The 21,391-nt window shown below is 38.5% G+C and overlaps 1 protein-coding gene across 3 annotated transcripts in view; it reads left to right on the forward strand.

Annotated features, from left to right (window-relative positions):
• Nucleotides 1-21,391, forward strand: part of LOC121934528 (dynein axonemal heavy chain 11-like) — a 79,985-nt gene that overhangs the window by 16,441 nt on the left and 42,153 nt on the right. For all 3 annotated transcript variants that reach the window (XM_042475103.1, XM_042475101.1, XM_042475104.1), the window contains 7 exons: nucleotides 2,778-3,011; nucleotides 4,911-5,057; nucleotides 12,781-12,894; nucleotides 13,912-14,055; nucleotides 15,524-15,706; nucleotides 17,170-17,271; nucleotides 19,257-19,391. In XM_042475103.1, the coding sequence (XP_042331037.1) occupies nucleotides 2,778-3,011; nucleotides 4,911-5,057; nucleotides 12,781-12,894; nucleotides 13,912-14,055; nucleotides 15,524-15,706; nucleotides 17,170-17,271; nucleotides 19,257-19,391 (1,059 nt within the window). The remainder of the gene's footprint in view (nucleotides 1-2,777; nucleotides 3,012-4,910; nucleotides 5,058-12,780; nucleotides 12,895-13,911; nucleotides 14,056-15,523; nucleotides 15,707-17,169; nucleotides 17,272-19,256; nucleotides 19,392-21,391) is intronic.

Raw genomic sequence — 21,391 nt, forward strand, 5'->3', positions numbered from 1 at the left:
GGTCTGCTCAGAACGATTAGAGTTTTCTGAAAAACAGTGTGAATTACAACCAGCTGCTCTCTGGCTCAGCATGCCTCCCATGCTGTGCCATTTTGTTAAGCTTGATAACAATAGATATTTTGCCCCATTGGGACAAGTTGTCTTAGGCCACTTTCAGCTCAACCGGAACCCACTTCTACTAAGGCTGAGTTACAAATGGAACTTGTTTTCAAAGGCCTTTCAGAACTTCTGTGTAAAGATCTCTCATAAGGATCATGGCTAAGCAAAAGAAGACACTCTGTAAGAAAGTTCCCTCTGTGTGTGTGTGTGTGAGAGAGAGAGAGAGAGAGAGAGAAAATATAGAAAGCCTGTAGTAATTTAACTACTTAAGGTCTCAACAGAAATTTTGGGTTCTTTCAAAAAGTTGTTCGGAGATATTATTTCCACTGTATTTCTTGGAGTTTGGTCAAACGGCAAACTAATGTAGTTTTATTTAAGTTTCAGTGTAATTCCCTTTACACTAGCTAATTAAAAGGCAGCTCATGTTAACGAAGCTGTGTTCAAAGGTACATTTGGTCTCAGAGATAAATTACAAGTTGTCTAAATGGGCATCTTTGTAATATTAATAATGTTGGCTTGAAACATTTAGCTGTATCAACAACCGCTCTTGAGTAATTTTCCAAAATATCTCTAAGCATTATTGACAACGCTTTGGTAAATTATGTGTGACTTTCCTAAGACTTGTTGTAGCTCATTTAATTCATATTAATTGATTTTAAGTTTCCCCTGATTAATTGAATGGGGTACATCTTGTACTGAATGCAATAAATAATCATTAGAATGAGGGAGTTGTGATTCCACAAATTAGAAAGTTAAGTGTGGTAGAAGTCACAGAGGACAAAATGGAAATTTCTTACATGATAGTGCAGTATTATAATGCTTGTATATGTATGTGTGCACTTGTATATGTATGTAGACACTTGCACACACAGCAAATGAATGTTTCACAAATGTATAAGCAGTTTAAATGGTTTTTTTTCATAACTAGATGCATACTTAGAGAGCCAGTGTAGTGTAGTTTTTTGAGCACTGGACTATAACTCTGGAGGCCAGAGTTCAAATCCCCATCTAGCCATGGAAACCCAGTGAGTGACCTTGGGCAAGTCACAGTCTCTCAGCCTCAGAGGAGGGCAAAGGCAAACCCCCTCTGAGCAAATCTTGCCAAGAAAACACCACAACAGTTTCACCTTTGTTGTTGTTGTTGTTGCTACTGCTGCTGTCTACCTTCAAGTCATTTCCAACTAATGGCAACCTGAAGGTAAACCTATCCCAGGGTCACCATGAGTCCAGAATGACTTGAAAGCACACGACAACAATGCTTACTTAAGTCCTCTGTGGCCAATCATTCTGCTCTCACTTTAATATTTACTGTCTTTGTTTCAAGAATTTCTGAACTGATCCACATCAAAGATTTCAGACCAGTGTACAATAAATTAAATAAAGTAACAATAGAAGTAAATAAATCAAAACTACCAAATAAAAAAATTAAAACAATCACATTAATTCTACTATGGCATGACTATAAAGTGTGTATCATTGACTATAATATTCCAAATTCTGTTATATATTAAATCTGGAATCCAGAGCAGCAGCATTCAGTTTCTGGCACAAAAAAGAGGTATGTTAATTCAGCAGATATATCATAGGCGCATTACAAATGGCCATTTAGTACGCACTCTGCGCGTACTAGGGTTAGAAAAGGGTGTGCTAGGGTTAGGAAGGGTCTTACCTTCCTAACTGGCCTTGTCCCTAGTATGCGCGGAGCGCCTAGTAAATGGCGGCACCTGTCCACACGGGCACCGCCATCTTTACATCTCAGATGAACAGCGTCTAGACGTGGCACAGCGGAAGTGATGCCGCGAGTGCACGCCTCGCACCTCACACCGCCACTTCTGGGTGCCAAGAAGAAGCGCCATTTCGGCACTTCATTTTAGCTGTGCCGGGAAGCCTCGCGATCTGGCCGCTGGGGCTTCTTGGCGCAGCTAATGGCGGCGGCGGCAGAGCACCCGCTTTTGGACGGTCTGTAATGTGCCATAGTCTGTATCTTCCTCTCTGCTTACTACCTGAACCAAGTTAATGAAATAAAAGTTACATGGTTGTAGTTAAATGAATCTACTCCAAAATGGCTGGGTAGCAGAATAAAAGGCAGACTTTCAGATGGAATCATGTCCTTGCTTTCTTCTCTGGTCCAAATCAAGGAATCCCTCCTGGTCACTGGAATTCAGAGACATAGACATATTAATCTGGAATATCAGTGTGCAAAAGGATCTTGTATCCTGTGACTGCTTTTGCCACATCTTTTCTTAGTATGAAAGCCATTCCATGTTTTCGTATCTTTACATTCCTTGAGCAGAACACTGTGTAGTAGTCTGATCCAAAGTGGCCTATCTGTATTTAAATAAATAATATAAAGTCACCTGATGAGCAATTACCAGTTGATTTCCTTTCAAAACACCTTAAAGCCCTATGATGTTTCTTTGGAGCTGGTGTTGATATAATCCCCCTTTATTTCTACTGTTTGTCAGCGCTGATAGCTCACCAATATCCCAATTATCAGTTGGCCTCATTGTCCCTTGTTAAAATAAGAGCTTGTGTGTCAGAGTGCGAGTAAAATGTGCAGAACAGAACTCCTTGATTCTGGGGACCTGAGTTAGGGGAATTTATGGTTATATGTCCAAACCACTTGATTTTTCATGTTTATGATTTAAAATTGCCTTCTGTATACTTCATGTTTTCAGCCACAGTTTTATGACACCATTTGCTATTTTATGGGCTATGCCCATACCAGTGTAAATACGATGAGTATAAAGTTTCAGCAGAATGAGAAGAGGTATAACTATACAACTCCCAAAAGTTTTCTGGAACAAATAATGCTTTATAAGAATCTCCTGGAAAGGAAAATCCAGAAAATGTCTCAGCACAAGGAACACCTTGTTAATGGCATTCAAAAGCTGAAAACAACAGCGTCTCAGGTAACTGTAATAATTAACTTTTGTGTGCTACATTATATATAATTAAGGGATGGGAAGCACGTGGTCATCCAGATGTAGTTAGATTTGAAGTCCGCACCATTGGCTATGCTATCTAGGCATGTTAAGGGTTCAATAAAGTTTTACATTCCCCACCACTGTTATGGTTAGAAAGTCCCAGAACTCAGCTATATAATTGGTGCTGTTCAGATTTTTTTCAAACACATAAATGAAATAAATCAGAGAGAGAGAGAATAGATTTAACAATGCAACAGTGTTCATTTGGTGGTAATTTTGAGAAAACAAAAAATAATGATCACATGGCCCTTAAAGGTGAACACACATTTTAGTCTTTAAAGCTGCAAGACATGCTTTTGTTGAAAGAGCCTAACCTGGGTTACCATTAGAATCTGAAGAGAGGGATTCCTACCAGTTCTTTCACACAAATTTGCCTAATGACTTCTTATTGCTATAACTGTTATATGTCCCACATGTCTGAGATATTGGAGATTATCACACACACTCTATCCCATCTTTTTTCTGATGGGATACACACATGTTTAATTGTCAATAAATCCCATCCTTGAAAAGCCACGGGATAAGCCCGGGTTGCATATGCCCAGCCACAGGAGAACGTGGGAAGATCCGTTATTGACAGTTAAATGTGCATGTATTCTGTCAGGGAAAAGATAAGATAAGGAGCTTGTGATCCTCTCCAACAACTAAACTGGTAGTTGTCATTATTGATTTCAGTGGGACTTCTACATCCAGGCTAAGTTTAGAAATAAAGTTCTCAGGGGCTCGTGTTCCTCATCTTGAAATATAAGGAAATAATTATCCCACCTCCCACAGTTGAGTTTGAAAAAATTCTCCCATGTTTGAGGGAACAAGGTAATATCCCAGAAGTTGTAAATATGTCTATAAAACATTTGCTTGTATGATTGTGTATATCTGTTTTTCTTGGAAGTATGTCTAAGAGTATTTATTTTATTTATTATATTTATTTGTATCCCGCTCTTTTCCCAGGACTGGGACTTCACAGCATTAAAAACAGTACAATTAAAAACATTTTTAAAAGTACATTAAAAAGAAATTACAGTATTACAGTATTAAAACAGATAGTTATGAAAAGAATAAAACATATTTTAAAAAGATAAAACTATACATAGAGGGAAAAAACTGTATCAGATTTTTAAAATTTTCCATTATCCAAGCCTATCCTTATAACAATTCATTAAACACCTGTGTGAACAGGTAGATCTTCACCTGCTGGCAGAAGGCCATCAAGGAGGGAGCTGTTCTGATCTCTCTGGGCAGGGAGTTCCAGAGTCTAGGGGCAGCTACTGAGAAGGCCTTCCCTTGCGTCCCCACTTACCGTGTTTATGATGTGTTGGGATGGAGAGAAAGGCTTCTCCAGAGGATCTCAAAGTCGGAGCCAGGAGAAACAGTCTGCCAAATAGTGTGGACCTGAGTCATTTAGGGCTTTGTAGGTAATAACCAGCACCTTGAATTGTGCCCGAAGCAGCTTTATTTTGGCCTGTCTGTACAGGCCCTGGGAGACCAGAGTTTGAAGCCCAGCTCAGCCATGGAATCTTGGGTGAGTCTCATTCAAAGGCAAAAGTAGCTCTCTTTGAACAATTCTGGTCACCGTAAGTCAGAAATGAAACACATAACAATAATGATGCCCTCCATCAGATAGCTTAAGGAACACTGCTGTATAGTATTAACTTACCGATAAAGGGAGAATGTTTAAATTGCTACTTGGGTCTTCTTGTGTTTAATAATCATGCATACACACATGTACACATTCACTTCCAGCTGCTTAATAGCCACCTTGTCAATTCTAAATATGCTTTCTAGTAACACATGTTCCAAACTAATGCCTTTGCTGCCCTGTTTTAGGTGGAGGACTTAAAATACAAACTTGCCTCTCAAGAGGCAGAACTGAAACTGAGAAATCAAGATGCTGAAGCTTTGATTACTAAGATAGGGCTGCAGACTGAGAAAGTGAGCAAGGAAAAGGCCATTGCTGATGCTGAGGAGCAAAAGGTCAGTGCAATTCCACAATTTAGTGTTGTTGAGCTATATTTAGCACAGAATAAACCTTTGTAGGTGAACAATTTTGAACACCTACCTCTCCAGGGAGCATAAAATCTAAAGAATTATTATACTTACACATGTTTCAGCATTTCACACCATGATTACCACTTGACCTTTCTTTACATTATGCATTTTTCCAACCTTTTAGCTCTTTTAATGATATGAAAGAACAATAAGTACTGAGCTCATTCAAGCATATAATGGATGGGGAACTTGAGAATCAGGCCAGTATGTAATACAGTAAAGGTCAGGGAGTCATCTCTGAGCACTTCAGGTTTTTAAAGGCTTTTGATTCTTAGTTCAATTGAACAACTCAATTGTTCTTCAAGTCCATTCCTCTGACTTGCAAGCTCATTTCCAAGTTTTGCATTCTATGATGTACTTTCTGAGCTTCAGCATTTGCTGCTTCAGTCTGAGGTCCTTTTCTTATGCATGCTGAACCCATGTTTCATCATGAAATCATTTGTACTTAGCTTTATGGGGGGGGTGTGCTTTTACAGAAAACTAGGCACAAACTGTGCTTTTAACAGTAAATCATGCATTAGTTGTAACACTGTTCCCCAACATTGACTTCTTTTGCACAGAACAATAAGACATGTTTCCAAAGAATACTGTTATGTTATGAGCAAGGGTAGATGCAGTCTGTGCATCTCCACTTTGCTTTTCTCTTATATTGTAGTTGCTAAGAAGGGTCTAATTCCACAAACCTGAACCAGGATTCTGGCTTCCCTTCCAAAACCTGGCAAGATACTAAACAAACAAGAAACCCTCATTTTCAAAGGGAGTGCCAAAACTGGAATCCTGGTTCAGACAACACATGGAACAAACATTTCCTAGTCTGTTTGTTATGCTAGAAAGAAGAAGCAAACCCAGAAGGAATGTCCTGCATACACCAGGATTGTCAGGAATTATGGAGTTTGGTGGGTTGAGTTCAAAGTTGTTGGGACAAGCAGAAAGGCACCTATATTTGCAAATGCTCTCTTCTTCTTGATCCATTTCCTGTGAAACCTCCTCCCTGCTGCAGGTCCTAAATCACATGTACTGTGGCTTCTTGGAAAATCCTCCAATAAGGAGATCCTTGTTTTAAAGGAAGGTATACCCTAAAGGCAGCAGATCCTGTCTTATCTTGGCTGCTAAGTAGGATCAGCCCTGGTTAGTACTAGAATGGGAGACCACCATGAGTGGCAGGTTTTGTAGGCTATATTTCAAAACTAGTGAAACCACTTTTGGCCTTTTAGCCCAGCCCCACAAAAGCTGTAATACCAACTTCTGTTTTAGTGAAATATATATGTGCTGCACTTTTTCAACGTCATCTTACTGCTCTTTTCAATATGTTCCTGAACTTGCCATGCTGGTTAGGGAATTCTGGGAGCTGCAGTCCAAAAATTGGTTTTTCAAAGCCACCCCCCCCTTTTTTTTTTTTTTTTTTTTTTTGGACTGTTAGCAGCACAAAAACATGCAAGAAGAGCACACAAGGCAGAAATACGAATATATTCCATATGGATATCTTACATGTAGGGCTTATAAAGCAACAACATGGGGCAATATTTTATGTGTAGGGTTTATAAAGCAACATTGATTACCAGCTTCTGACTGGCTGGGGACACATAAGACAGGCCTATATAGTCACCCTAGGTCTCACTAGATGAAAGCCTCTTGTGAGCAGGGAGAAAAATCTCATGACTGATGGCTGTCATGAGACAAGCTGCTTATTGGTAGTGGTGTCTGGAGAGGAGGAAGAGTGAATACCACCCATACTTTTCTGCAGTCATACTCCCCACAATCTTGGCATGCTATTTGAGGCCATGGTGCTTCATACTAAACACTTAGGGCTTAGACTGTTGGAAGCACATTTGGGGTCTGCTGTCACCAGGTCAAAAAATACATTATTTGGGGACATCCCAAAGCCTCTGCCCCTTTCCCAGGACTGGAATTTAAATGTACAAATATAGGACATCCTGTATATAACAGGATGCCTGTGAACCCTACTTAATACAGCATCTGGTTTCAGAGGGAAAGTGAGTCAGAAATTCAATAAAGCCATGCTGGTTTGGCAATTCCTAAGATCTGGAGGCAGTTTTTTCCCTGTAGGACCTGCTAGCTTAATGGAGTACCAATAATGTCAAAAAATGGTGATGGAGAAGGAACAAACTTGAAGTAACTGGAAGTCCATTTCTGAACAAATAGTCTTTCATGTTCATTTCAGGGTGGGTGCCACAACTAGTTTTGGTGAAGATTTTTAGGAGATACTGATCACCCCATAGCCACTTTGCTTTTTTAAAAAAGGCATTCCAAGAGCCTGAAAGCATTAAAGACTATAAAATCAGGCTTCAGGAACACATGCAACCCCACTTATCACTTTACATTTCTCTACCACTTCACAGTGAACTCAGCACTCTCTAAGAGGTTTACAATGTGCAAGCCAATTGCCCCTATCAAGCTGGGTACTCATTTTACTGACCTACTAAAGGATAGAAAGTTGAGTCAAACTGGACCCTTCAGGTTTGAACTCAGAATGTTGTGGCTGTAGTACCAGCATTTCACAACTGCACCATCAGGGCTCCAGGGCCCTTTCCAATCCCTGCTAAAATTCCTGGACCACTCCTATAATTTCACTTTCACTGCCATGGTAATTTATTTTAGAGTTCAGAATCTTCAACAAGATGGCTCTGAAATCTCATCAGACCACAAACCCCACACTACAAAACCCTTTCACTCTATAGAGTGAAAAGGCCCCACATTGCCAAAGGTTCTCTTATCCTAGGTTAAAATTTAATTTGACCCAGTGAAAGGTGAGCCCTTTCTCTCTATTATTCTTTCTTATTGATTTTTTTACTTATTTGATTCATTTATATCCCGTCTTTCTCTCAATAATGACACTCAAGGCAGCTGGCAACATGTTTAAAACAATACAGATTAAAACTATACAAAACTTTCAGTAAAAGTATAAATATAAAAGTTACTTAATTTTTTTATAAAGTTAAAAAGATTAAAGTTCATTAAAAGACTACATACAAACCTTCAAAACAGCAATGCACAGCATTAAAAGCCTAGTCTGGTCAAATTCTGAAACCTTGATGACATAGAAATATTTTCACTTGCTGATGAAACGGGAGCAAGGACAAGGCCATCCTAGCATCCCTAGGAATGAAGTTTCAAAATCTGGGAGCAGCTACCAAAAATATCCTTTCCCTTGTTCCCACTACTGAGTCTGAGAAACTGGTGGGACAGAGAGAAAGGCCTCTCAAAAAGATCTTCTAGTTCTAATGGGCTTATAAAGGAAGATAGCCTTCAAATAGTCAGACCCAGGTCACCATTTTTTTCTTACATAATTCCTGGGCAAAGAAAGCAGTATTTTCTTACCAATTGTGCAAAGACCTCTTGTCACCTTCCTAAGGACAAATCATACAGACAGAAGCTATAAATTATGAGCCATTCATTTAGAAGATCTAAATCAAACTGGAGGTTTACTTCCATTGTAGTTCTGGACAAGTTGTGACCCCTCACCACCTCTCCATACTTCCTGGACCATCCTTTTTCTAGCCAAATAAAAGGGGGGATTTTATCTCCAGAAAGCCCCCAGGAGTGACACTTCACCTTTTACATAGTTTGCACTCGGCAGAAAATAATGAGCTAGTGTATTTCCAACCACTTCTGGTATTTTTTTATTTTTGTCATTTTGCGGAATATATGTAGCTCTTGGACCATGACAAACAAGAAAACTGACACTAGACCAGCCACAGTTGCTGTTCTTTGGAACAGTGGAACAACAGTGTTGTATTGTGTTATTTCATTGTCTAACCCCATTTAATATTTTAACAAGTACTTGTTTTACTTTTTGACTATGTTTGTTTCTCACTGTTAATGTTCTTCAGACAGAGTTCATGCATCTGGTAAGTGCTAAGAGAAGGCTGGGCAACCCTCAAGACATTAGATTCCTGATTCCGTAATCTTTGACCCTTGGCTAGGTTGGCTGGTTCTTGCAACAGCTGGAATCCAACCAACTTCACTCTGAAAATTAAAAATTCACTGGTACATGGTACATGTACAGAATCTAATTTTTTCATTTTATTTTTAAAACATGTCCACGGTGAAACAATTTTACAGTGAAAATGTTTACATTTAATGAACTAAAGGGTGAAATAGACTGCCAATTTGTATCACTTTCCGGGCAGCTTGGGAGCATGGCATTTAAACAACACACTCCTCTAAGACACCTGGAAGCCAGCTTCACACTGCCTGGGTGCCCACACATGGGCCAACTTCCTGGCACATTGGCGATGTAGCATTTAGACACCACATGCCGCAGGAGTGCCTTAAAGCCAGCTTCCAGATGCAGCAGGGTCCAAAAGGAAGCTTTTTGCTGGTGCAAAAAGGAGTGGCTACTTGCCACTGCTTTTTAAGCAAGTAAAAATGTGGATTGGGGCCGCGGCATGTGGTTGCCACAGCCCCAATCCGGCTTTGTAAGGGGCAGCCCTTTTCGCCCTTCAATTTACAATAACATTGTGGTATTATTCCACCACAGTAATATCTCCCAATCTGTCACCTGACAGCAGCCATACTATATTGTTCTAATGGCTTTAGGAGGAGGATGGAATGCTATTAACACATTACGAAACATTTCATTAAGCAATTAGATTCAGTATGTAATTACCATGAGATAATGACCACTTTTGGACATTTTTCAAGCATGCCACTATTTTTCATGGACTTAAAAATTTTTCACATACTTTCCCGGCTTTCTTTACTTAAACATTTTTTAAATAATTGAAGAAATCTTCAAGATTAGCATCAATTTAAAGTTGCCTTAAAAGGTTTAAGTCTACAAAAAACTTTAAAAGCTTAAATTTAGAAAGATTTGTCTACATTTTTTAATTAAAAGGGTGTTAAGAACCAGATGTTCATATTTCAACAATATGGAATCGTAAGTATTTGTATACAACCTATTACAAATACTTTATTAGCTTTAAAAATAAGAGAAAGGGGCAAAACAGATCGCCCCTTTGTTCTACCATCCGACCAGCTTCCGGGCACTTTGGTGGCACAGTGTTTACATGTCACATGAGTGCCTTAAAGCTGGCTTTTTGCTGGCACAAAAATGGACAGCAATTTGCTGCTTCTTTTTGCACCAACAAAAAGGCGTATTGGGGCCATGGCATCTGCAGATGCCATGGCCCCAATCTGGCTTTCTCAGGAGCAGCTCCAAGCCACCTCTTCAGAGTAGTCTTTTCTGCACTTAAGTTAGTTTTTCAGCACTTATCATCAGATATATCTTATAAATGATAAAAGAATTCTAAAGGACTCAAAATTTCACTTCTACTTTGATATTTTAATGATTCAATAAATTTTACCTTTTTAAATTTATCCATGTACTATATAGCTAGATTTCTTTTTCAGTAGTGTTTTTCATGCCCTCTTGAAAGTATAGTCCACATATAGGCAAACTGTAGTTTGCATGCAACTCTTTTCTAGTATCCTTTCCTACATCTAATTGTCCAGACAACCTTTTCCCCAGCTGATTCACTTCTTCATCATTGCCCAACGTTTTCATTTTCAGAAAGATGTAACAAAGGAACAAAACAGACCGCCTCAAAAGAGTGGATTGGGGCCACCCCAGAGCTGCAGCAAACAGATGTGTGTAGTCTCAATCTGTTCTACCGCTGCCCCAAATAGAATTGGAAAAGATCCACCCCTTTTGGGGCCAGTAAAGGGCTGGCTTAGGCACCCCAGCACAACCCAGTGCACTGCGAGGGTGCGCATCATTAAAACACTATGCCCCAGGAGTGGCTTGAAGCCCCCCATCAGGTTGGCTGGGCATCTTCCGGTCATCTTGGGAGCATGCGCCATCAAAACGCCATGTCCCAAGCCACCCGGAAGCTGTCTTTTCCAGGCTGTCTGTTTGGCTTCATTTAGACAAATTGAAGTAGGTTTAGAGAAGGGCAATAAGAGTGATATGAGGTATGGAGAACAAAACATGTGAGGAAAGGTTGAAGGAGCTGGTCATGTTCAGCTTCATGAAAAGAAGACAGAGGAGTCATATCATTGCAGTCTTTAAACAGCACTAGTGCTGCTGCAGACAGGAGGGTGCAGGCATATTCTGTGTTGCTCCAAAGGTTAGAACCAGGTCCAGTGTTTTTAAGTTACAGGAGGGTAGATTTCAGTTGATTAGAAGGAACTTCTTGATAGTAAGAGTGTCTCAGCAATGAACCCAATTGTCTAGAGTGATGGTGGGTTCTGCTTCTCTGGATATTTTTATAAAGAGGCTAGACAGCTACCTACTTGGGATGCTCTAGCTAGAGAACCTGAATTGAACAGAGGATTGGACTCAGTAGCCTATAGGGCTCTTTACAACTCTTATGATTCTGGGACTGGAAACTTCTGAGTAGCATAATGAGGTAGTGGGCTCCTTCAGTGGGTACCTCTCTTGCCTCTTCTCCCTGCTTCCCAGCTAATTGGTACAGGACATAGCCAAAGAGTGTGCACAATAGTGTACTTCTCTGATGCTACCTACTTGAGGTCTCTGATGGGATTATTCCTTAGTCAGTGTACTCTTCAACTGTTTTATCACCTGTAGGATGAGAAGCATGGGGAAATGTGGACTGCTGAGATCCCCAGGTGATCAGTGCTCTCAGTGCTCTCAGTGCTCTCAGTGTTCATCAGATGGTAACTGTATGATGAGATTTAAATGTATGAAGTAGTGAGATTTATATATTCCTGCCCAATGCACTAAGATTTTTTTTTGGGGGGGGGGGGGATTAGCTGAAGTGTATGGGTGTGTGAGGGCAAGGCTAGGCCCTGCCCAATGCTACTTCTAACCCAGGTGACCAAGCAATTTGACAGTTAAGGTATCTCATTTTGATTCAATGGAACTTGAGAAGATTCCAGTATGAATACATTCATACTGTGTTCTAGTATGATTACATTCTTAAGGCATATATCTGCATGTCACCCTCACAGATACTATGGGTATATAGTAGGGAACAAAGCTGATTATGCCTGTGAGAGACAAAAATGAGGAGAAAATGCTGGCTCTAGGATACCAATTTATATTTCTTGTAACTATGGGAGAAGAGATTTCAGTGTTGACATTTTGTTGGTCAGGGGAAAGTCCATGGCCCAACTTCATGTACCATTTTAACTGACATTGCATAGTGCTTGTAAGGCAGGTGAGTATAATGTCATTGTGGGCTGATGCCAGCTTCTACACACAGTGATCAGGAATGATAATATTATGCAATATTCCTTCCCCTGTGTGCCGACCATTCAGACTTTTGGAAATAGCTGTACTTATTTTCCTCCAGTAGACTAATCGTTCCATGCTCTTGCAGCTGTTCCTCATTCAGTTTAGTCTCCAGTCCTTTCACCATGGAAATGTCCTTCTTCTGGACTCATTCCATCCCAGTGTCCAGAACATCGGACAATACACCAGAAGTGGTCTGACCTGAACATAATTGATAATTCACATATAATGCATAATATTTTTACTCTATATTATTCTTAACTCCCAGAGGTCTGTCATGAAATGGACCAGCTAGGTTTTTAGAAATGTTCCAGTTTCAGATGCTCCCATTAACTGTCTTCCCTCATTTGTAAACATGCAGCCTAACTCAAGCCCAGTCTGCACAGAAGTCAGCCTCATAGATACCTTTGAACACTATCTTTATTCTAATAGGTTGTTGCCATCCAAGTTGAAGTATCTCAGAAACAGAAAGAGTGTGAAGATGACTTGGTAAAAGCTGAACCTGCTCTGGTGGCAGCTACTGCAGCTCTAAATACACTTAATAAGGTAAGAACTAAATTGCTGTATGATTGTTTCTGCTGTGTGGTCCATTGACTTGGACAGCATGGTGGGAGGGACTGTTTTGTTTTGTTTTGTTGCAATATGGCTTCTCACTTTTAAAAATTGGCACTCCTGGGATATTGGGTGGGTTATATTTGCTTAACTGTTGTTGTAATATGATTAACTTATGATAGTTTAATCACACTAAAACTTTAGTAATGGGAAAGCATATTTAGTAAAAAGGGGAAAAAAGAGGCAGACAGAGGTGTTCTATGCATTTGCCCTTCCCAATTAGAGTAGAACCACCCAGTCAAGGGAATTTAAATAAATGTTAATTTAGCAAGTTCCTGTTGGTTCAATGTTCTGCGCTAGCTGGGACTAACAGTTGTATTTGGCCACTCATCTGAAAAAATTAATACTTTTTGTATTAGGATTTAAGCAGCAGTTTTAATTTTGTGTTATGTAAACTTGAATCGATTCTGATTTGCTTGTGGTTCACACTTGCACGGAATTGATTTATCGAAAAAGAAGCAGAAAAAATCAGTGTCAAAAAAAATATGGGTTAAATGGATCCAGAGCATGGCCCCTCTTTTGGAATCGCTTCAGCAATTCAGATTAAGTGAGAATCATGGTTGTTTAAACCAGTTCGAACCGAACCACGATCTGGTTTAAAAGGTAGTGGGAATGAGGCCCTAGTCATCTTTAACTCTGTTTTTAACAAAGGAAGGGTTAGCTAGAACATGCTACAGTGTCTTGATATCTCTCATGCTCCCATTGCTGAATGTGTCTGTAATTATTATTATTAACCTTTATTTATGAAGTGCTGTAAATTTACACAGCGCTGTACATGCAATCTTTTTAGTTAGACGGTTCCCTGCCCTCGGGCTTACAATCTAAAAAGACATGACACAGAAGGAGAAGGGAGTGGTGGTGGGAAAGGGTAAGAGGTCCAGCAGTTCCTCTCTACCTCCGAGGCCTGGACCAAGGCAGATGGACTTGTTTTTGTTTGTGGCTGTTCTTCAGGTGAATCTTTCTGAACTCAAAGCATTTCCTAGCCCACCAGTTGCAGTGACCAATGTTGCAGCTGCAGTAATGGTCCTACTAGCAAGTAAAGGGAAAGTGCCAAAAGACCGAACTTGGAAGGCTGCTAAACTCTTCATGGGAAAGGTACAATGTTAATGTACTGAGAGCTAATGTGTGCTTTCTATATTTAAACAAGATTGCCTGAAATCCTGTATCAGAATTGGTGGTGGTATATGCCTTCATATTGCCTGCTGACTTGTGGTAACCCAATTAATTCCATGGGGTTTTCTTAAGCAAGGAATACTCACAGTTAGTTTTGCCTGTTACTTTCTCTGAAATATAGCCTCCAACACTTGATGTTTGTTGGCAGTTTCCCATCCAACTACAACAGTGGAAATCTCCATATATGAAGTTATACATTAATTTTGCTTGTACTGAATGGCAGCACTGGGTAGTCAATTGCACAGCTAAATACACTTCTGCATGTGCATTCACATGAACAGTGACACCATATGACATGCTAGTTCTGCAAACATATGACACTCTACTTCTGTTGCATTGGACAAAAATGCCCAACTGCTTCCATAGCATCTCCTTCTCTTTTTTTAAAAGATAATTTGTCTGTAGATATATTGGCTAAGCAACTAGAGTCCCTGCAGGATGCTTAGGCAAAGTCCTCAGACAACTGAAGGTAGTGGGTTTATTTTTATTATTCATTGTATTGTAAAAATTAGTACCATGAGCAGGGAGGCATGCTCATTCACAAAGCAATGGAGACAAAATATTACCATCACCTTTCTGGCCCATCTCTGCAGAGGTAGACAGGTTCATTTCTTCTTTCAAGCAAAAACATACAAGAGGTGCTTACTTGTTTTAACTGAATTGTTTTTAAGAGCTTATATCTTTTTTAATTGAATTTTATTCTTTTATTGTGATTTATTTTAATGCTGTAATAGTTTAATTCTATTTTAATGCTTACTTTTTGTATGTTTTTAACTGTATTGCTCTTTTAAATTGTGAGCTGCTTTGAGCCCTAATTTTGGGGAAAGAGCAGAATATAAAGTAATTGTAATGGAATAACAGTAATAGTAATTAGAACCTATGCATTCATAAGATATATACAAGGTTCCACAACTGAAACACATTTCTTACAGTCTATTCTGTGGTTAAAAGTAATTTTCCATAGTGTCTTAGGCAATTAATTACTTGAAAAATCCAAAACATAGGAAACTTTTATGAGCTATTAGTATCTAATTTTGGTATGTTCTCTAAATCAGAAGAAAAAAATGCAGTCTAGTTCATCAAGCCATAGTTTGGAACAGAACTCTGTATCAAAGTACATTCAACAAAGCCAAATAGGGGTTTGAAGAATTCTTTAAAATAGACCGTAAGGATGGGGGGGGGGGTCCAAACAGGTTTGAAGATCCTATTTCTCAAATGGCAGATAATCATGATGAGAAATGTCCCTGAACTGACAAGATTATTTACATTTCAGGAATTTCAAGAATTTCAGGAATTCAGCTTCTTTGAGTTTTGAGTTGTGAAATCAACTTGTGGGGTTGAAGTAGTCTTCAGTAATAATGAACTGCATACATTTGTTGCTTTCTTCCAGGTGGATGAATTCTTGCAAGCTTTAATTAATTATGATAAAGAGCATATCCCTGAAAACTGTCTGAAAGTAGTCAAAGAACATTACTTGAAAGATCCAGATTTCAACCCAAACTTGGTTCGAACGAAGTCATTTGCAGCAGCTGGTCTTTGTGCCTGGGTTATCAACATAGTAAAATTCTATGAGGTATTGTGAATATATTTTATTAACTGGAGTACAGTGTGCCCACCTCATATGCAGGCATGCCATCTGCAGCTGTAAGCTTATGCAGATGGCAAGCCCTAGATGTTAAAATGGCGCGTGTGCCCATGGCCATCAAAACAAACAGGACTTGAAGTCCCACATTTTTCCCCTTATTTGAAGGGAGATATGGAACAGATCCCCATGTATTCTAAGGGCACACTGTATTAGATGGAGTTTTCTTGATATAATGTGAACATTTGATGTTCCTTCATTATAGAAGCAATTTTTCCAGCAGAATCATAAAATCTCAGAATTGGAAGGGACCAAAAGCTTGATTTAGGCCAACCCACTGCCACACAGCAATGCCTAACTAATACACTCTGGAAAGATGCCTATGCAACTTCTGTATAAAGGCCTCCAAAGAGAGAGAGAGTTCACCACCCTACAAGGCAATCTATTCCATCGTCAAACTGTTTTTTCAAGGAAAAAAGTTTCTTCTTAATGTTTAAGTGGAATTTCTTTTCTTGTAAGCTGAATCCATTGGTTCATGCTCTAGTCTCTGAAGAAGCAGGAAGCAAGTTCAGCCCACCTTCTACATGACATCACATGAGATACTTAACAATAGCTATTATGTCACCTCTCATTATACTCTTCTCCAAGCTAAACATATTTAGCTCCGAAATTGGTCCTCGTAAGGCTTTGTTTCCAGACCTTTGATCGTCTTGGATTTCCTTTCTTGACACATTCCAGCTTGCCAATATCCTTTTTGAACTGTGGTGCCCAGAACTGGACACAGTATTCCAACAGAACAGTAAAATAAGTATCTGGATAGACAAACTTCAGGGGCTGGGATATGGATATTAGAACCACTATGGGATCCCAAAAAGTTAGACACACCTCTCTTATTTTAAATTGGCACAAGAGCCCCTTTGCGCTCACTACTGCAAGTGGCTGTTTTTGTTTTGTTTTTTACATTTGGCAAGGGCAGAAAGGGCAGTATTAATTAGAAAAAATAGAAAAATAAACTCCAAAAAGGAAAGGAAGGGGGGGGGGAACCACACACTTGCCCCTTCCTTTCCTTTCACTCAGGACCAGTAAATTACAGACCAGGATAGTGATATATATACAAATAATAAGTACAAAACAAGTTGATAGTAAATGATTATTTGAAATACAAGTGCTAGATTATATATCATGTTCCAGGATGCTGCTTTAATTAAATGTATATTTAATACCTCCATTTATCTAATCTGTGATGTTCCCTCCTATGACTTAAGTGCATCTTGAAAAGAAGGGAGGATGCAATCAATTCCAGTTGAAATATTGCCTAATAAACTTCTGTAAAAACAACAGAGAGAAGATACTCTTCAGAAAGCAACATGCTGGTGTCTTACGTGTTTGGTAAACTTTTTCCTTTGGCTTGTTTTTGTTTTTATTTTTTAAATGTGGAATATTTGAATTCCCAGGTATACTGTGATGTCGAACCAAAACGGCAAGCGCTGGCCCAAGCAAATGCTGAACTTGCAGCAGCCACGGAAAAGCTAGTTGCCATTAGGAAAAAACTTGCAGTGAGTATAATCCTAGTCCAATTTTAATCCTGTTCCACCTCCAAGCAAATTTAACAGGTTTACACATTTGTTTGTTGGTTGTTGTTTTTTGCGGTAATGCTTGGAATCTGTCTGGAGAGATAAGGGTTTTTATTGCTTTCTAGGTATGCCAGGCTGTGCATCCATTGTCAACAAAAAGATATGGTTGCATTAGGCATTATTACATCTCTTCCTGTACATCAAGTGTACATCTTGTGCTTTTTTATATTTGGTACACCAAATGTTTAACTGGAAATGACAGATTTATGCCAGGTTAATCAGCAACATTATTACATATGTATGCATCTATCCATTATTTATTTAAAGAACAATTATAATTATTGCTCACTGTTTGCAAACATGCACAGCATGTATATAGTTCTCTACTGTATTAATTCAAAGCAAAGTTTAGCCATGCAAAACATGACCTCAAATAGTGGCCAAATAAATGCATGCCATTTGATTAGTCTGTTTTCCTGATTATAATTAAAGATCCCAGATACTCTCAAATTAAGTGCAATCTCTGTGCTTTGATTACTTAGAGTGGAACTAGACATTGTGTGACATACTGTAGCTTGGCTGTTACTTTCCCTCTAAATACCATGCTATATCCATATTTTGATCCATTAGCTCAGATGGCAATTCCCAGAACATCCCTCAACATTATGCCCATTTATCATTTATTGGTATAGTATGCCTTTCCCCTCTCTCTGTTATTCTATGGCCCAGAGAGTCATTCCTGTCTCATGGATTTCCAGTGGAACCCTGTCCTATAAACCAGGCCTTTCTTATGGAGAAAGTGTTGCAACAATTTTTCATATAGAAGGATTTTTATCCCTACTTGATAATTTTCTATAATGATTAATAAATGTTGTAGCTATTACTTGGTAATCAATAATACATCATCAGTTTGGATGGCAATGTGCTAAGTACCCTTCATTTTTAACACCTGTTAAAATATATTTCAAAATGACAAATTAAATCCTTGTCAGCTGTATGGAACAACACAGTGAATGTTGTTGTTGAAACTGTTTGTAAATTATTGTTTTTAATCCTTCCATGGAAAATAGTTTACCTTGTATTGTTTTGTTTTGAAAATGGATAGAATATAATCTCTTGGGTTTAAATCCTTTTGTGTAGCTATACCCCAACGATAGAAGATCCTTTCCAGGGAAGTTTCATTATTGGCCTTTAGATGACTGGTAAAAATTGAACTGTGCCACTTGTTCAGTTCTGCACTTTGATATGTTAATGTTCCCCTGTGTTCTTGCAATGTATGTGCTTTGTCAGTTTAGTTTTGTTATAATTTATTTATGGTCATTGACCAAAATATCTCAAAGTTATTTAGTTTTGTTTGAAACTATTATGCTTTTATGCTTTATTGGTTTCATGATTTTATTAGCCAAGGGCTAGTCTACACGTAAGTGTATTATATGAATTTATCAAACTAAGAATGGTCCTTTTGAAGTGTTAGTTTCTGACCTACTTGAATCTCAGTTTTAAATCTAATAGATTCAGTTAATGACTTAAAGATGTTTAAATCTGGGGTATTTGTAACTTCACAAAATCTGATTCCTATACTGCTTACAGGAATTGAAAATCAGGAGGAAGAATATCATTTGATCAGTTTGGTCATCCACTCAAAGTCTTTTGAAGCTATTACTTGTGAACTGAGTTGTAGATCATTCTGATTTAATTGGAAGCTGCCAGGGATCAGTTTTAAGTAAGCAGATGTAAGCTTTCAAATCATTACCCTAACACTGTTCAGTTACATATAGCTTAATTATGTCATTATATTCATTCTTCTTAAACATAACTTTCCAAGGTAGATAGGGCTGAGATTTTCATGGCACTTGAAGCCTATAGTATTGGTATACATTTAGGCCATTACACCTGTCAAGCTGCTCCTGTGGAACTAATAGGAGAATGAAGCAAGGAGAATCAACACTTTTTTTTTTGGTCTACAGGAACTGGATCTCAATCTGAGCAGACTCACAGCATCATTTGAAAAAGCAACAGCAGAAAAGGTTAGATGTCAAGAAGATGTTGGCCAAACCAGTAAGACCATAGAGTTGGCGAACAGACTAGTTAAAGGACTTGAGGCAAGTAGACGTTTTATTAACACTATTTTCAAGAGTAAAAGCAGTTTGTCTGTATTTTAATAAAAGCAGTTTGCCTATATGCATCGGAGGAAGTAGGCTGAAGTCTACAAAAGCTCATGTTGCCAACTTCTTTCTTTCAGTTAGTCTGCTAGAATTAGATATGTTGAGAAAAATGATTTGACATTTCTTTTAATTCATCATGTATAAAATTTCAGTCTACCACCAGGGATGCTTAAGCAGTAGATTTTCATGTTCCCCAGAGGAAATTCTTTCTCCTCCTACTAGCAAACAAATTATAATTTCTAGCACATAAATAACAAAAGCCAAATAATTGATTCTTTTTTCCTTCAAAGAGCACAGTGTGTACACATTCCCTACACTGAGAAAAACCAGAATAATTACCTTGCAGGATGGGGGCAGTGTTGTAAAGGCCTCCTTCTATTGCTTATTTAGCCTAATTGGTAATCCAACCCTAGACATTATGCTGCTATTTTAGAATCATATGCGATACATTTGCTGATGGGTTAGATGTCCCCAGAGAAAAGTCTCTGTAACTAAGTCACTAGATACATAGCACATAGAAGTGAATTCTTTCTGACAGCATGGTCAGCCTTTGGTTAATGAGCAGTGAGACTAAATAATCCTCAGGTCAGGACTGAGTCATTTTGTATCCACCCACAATGCACTTAACCTTTGGATAAGTAGACTACAGTAGTTGCATTGTTTCTGCCTTGTGTTCATAAAAACCATTAATCTTTTAATAAGGAGATAATGTATATCTCATTTTAAAAAAACACCTCTCTACACAATTCAGTGTTCTAATTATTTTAATCTGTAGGAAAGCATCTTCATGACAAAACAGATAATTATTTAGTGGTTAGTTTCCATGTAATTGTTTAAGCAAGCCATTAAATGAAGTTATTCAGACTGAGGTTATTTACTAATCAATCTGAACACACTATTTGTATTAAACACTAACCCACAGAAATCAGTGGTGTCTAATCAACTGTTTGTGTGGCATGTGTGTCTGTTTGTATCTATGTGTACACAAGCTTACAGAGAATAACATACAATCCATTTCAAAAGTAGTTTGACTTTGTGTATGATATATCTGCCTGCCTTGACCGTGGCCAGTAAGGGTCATTTCTTAAATATTGATTCTCCCTGAATGAATAATAATGCTACATACCATAATACAATACTGGTGAAAGAGGAATGTGTAATCTTTATATCCAGCTGAATGTTTAATGTATTTTAAATAGGCATTTAAAATGTCATATTTCATTTAGCCTTCATAATGTTAGAAAAGTTGCCTAGAAAAGTAATTACTGGTACATTTTCCCCATGGAGGGTCTACATATAACTTGGAAATCAAATGACAAAATTTAAATAGATATGGCTGGCTTTTAGTGCCTTAGAATCCGGTAAGACTAATAAAAAAATAATAATAATTAAGTACTTTTCCACAGTGGGATTGTGTGCTTCTGTATGGCAAGAAGCTATGCTGACAGCATCAGTGCTGCTATTTGGGTCTCCCATGTCAGATAGGCTTTTGCTGAGGATCCAGACAAAGTGTGCTGGGCAGCAGCAGTAATGGGGAATATCATTGGTGGAGGATCTCTCAGAGATGGTAATGACAACCATAGCTAAGACTTGTTAGTACTTCCCAGAAGGAGCATGATAAACCCCCTTTGAATGTTTTTTACCATGGGACAATCCTAAATGAAACTAGAGATAGTGCCAGAAAATGACATTGCCAGGTTGCAGGGCACTCAATGAGTTAATGAGGTACAGTAGAGGACAGTTACAAGTAATGTTGTTGCTAAAATGATCCAGCTTTACTCAAATTAGAAGAACTTTCAGCTGTTGATATGCTCAGAGGTGAAAGGAAAGTCCAAAACTGCAAAACTCACTTTTTTTTAGTTTTGTGAGTTGTTGATTTTTTTCCCAAATATTTTACTTTTATTATTATCATTGTTGAAATGGGGGTGGGGGTGGTG

Source organism: Sceloporus undulatus, chromosome 6, assembly GCF_019175285.1.
Source record: "Sceloporus undulatus isolate JIND9_A2432 ecotype Alabama chromosome 6, SceUnd_v1.1, whole genome shotgun sequence".
NCBI classification, from domain to species: domain Eukaryota; kingdom Metazoa; phylum Chordata; class Lepidosauria; order Squamata; family Phrynosomatidae; genus Sceloporus; species Sceloporus undulatus.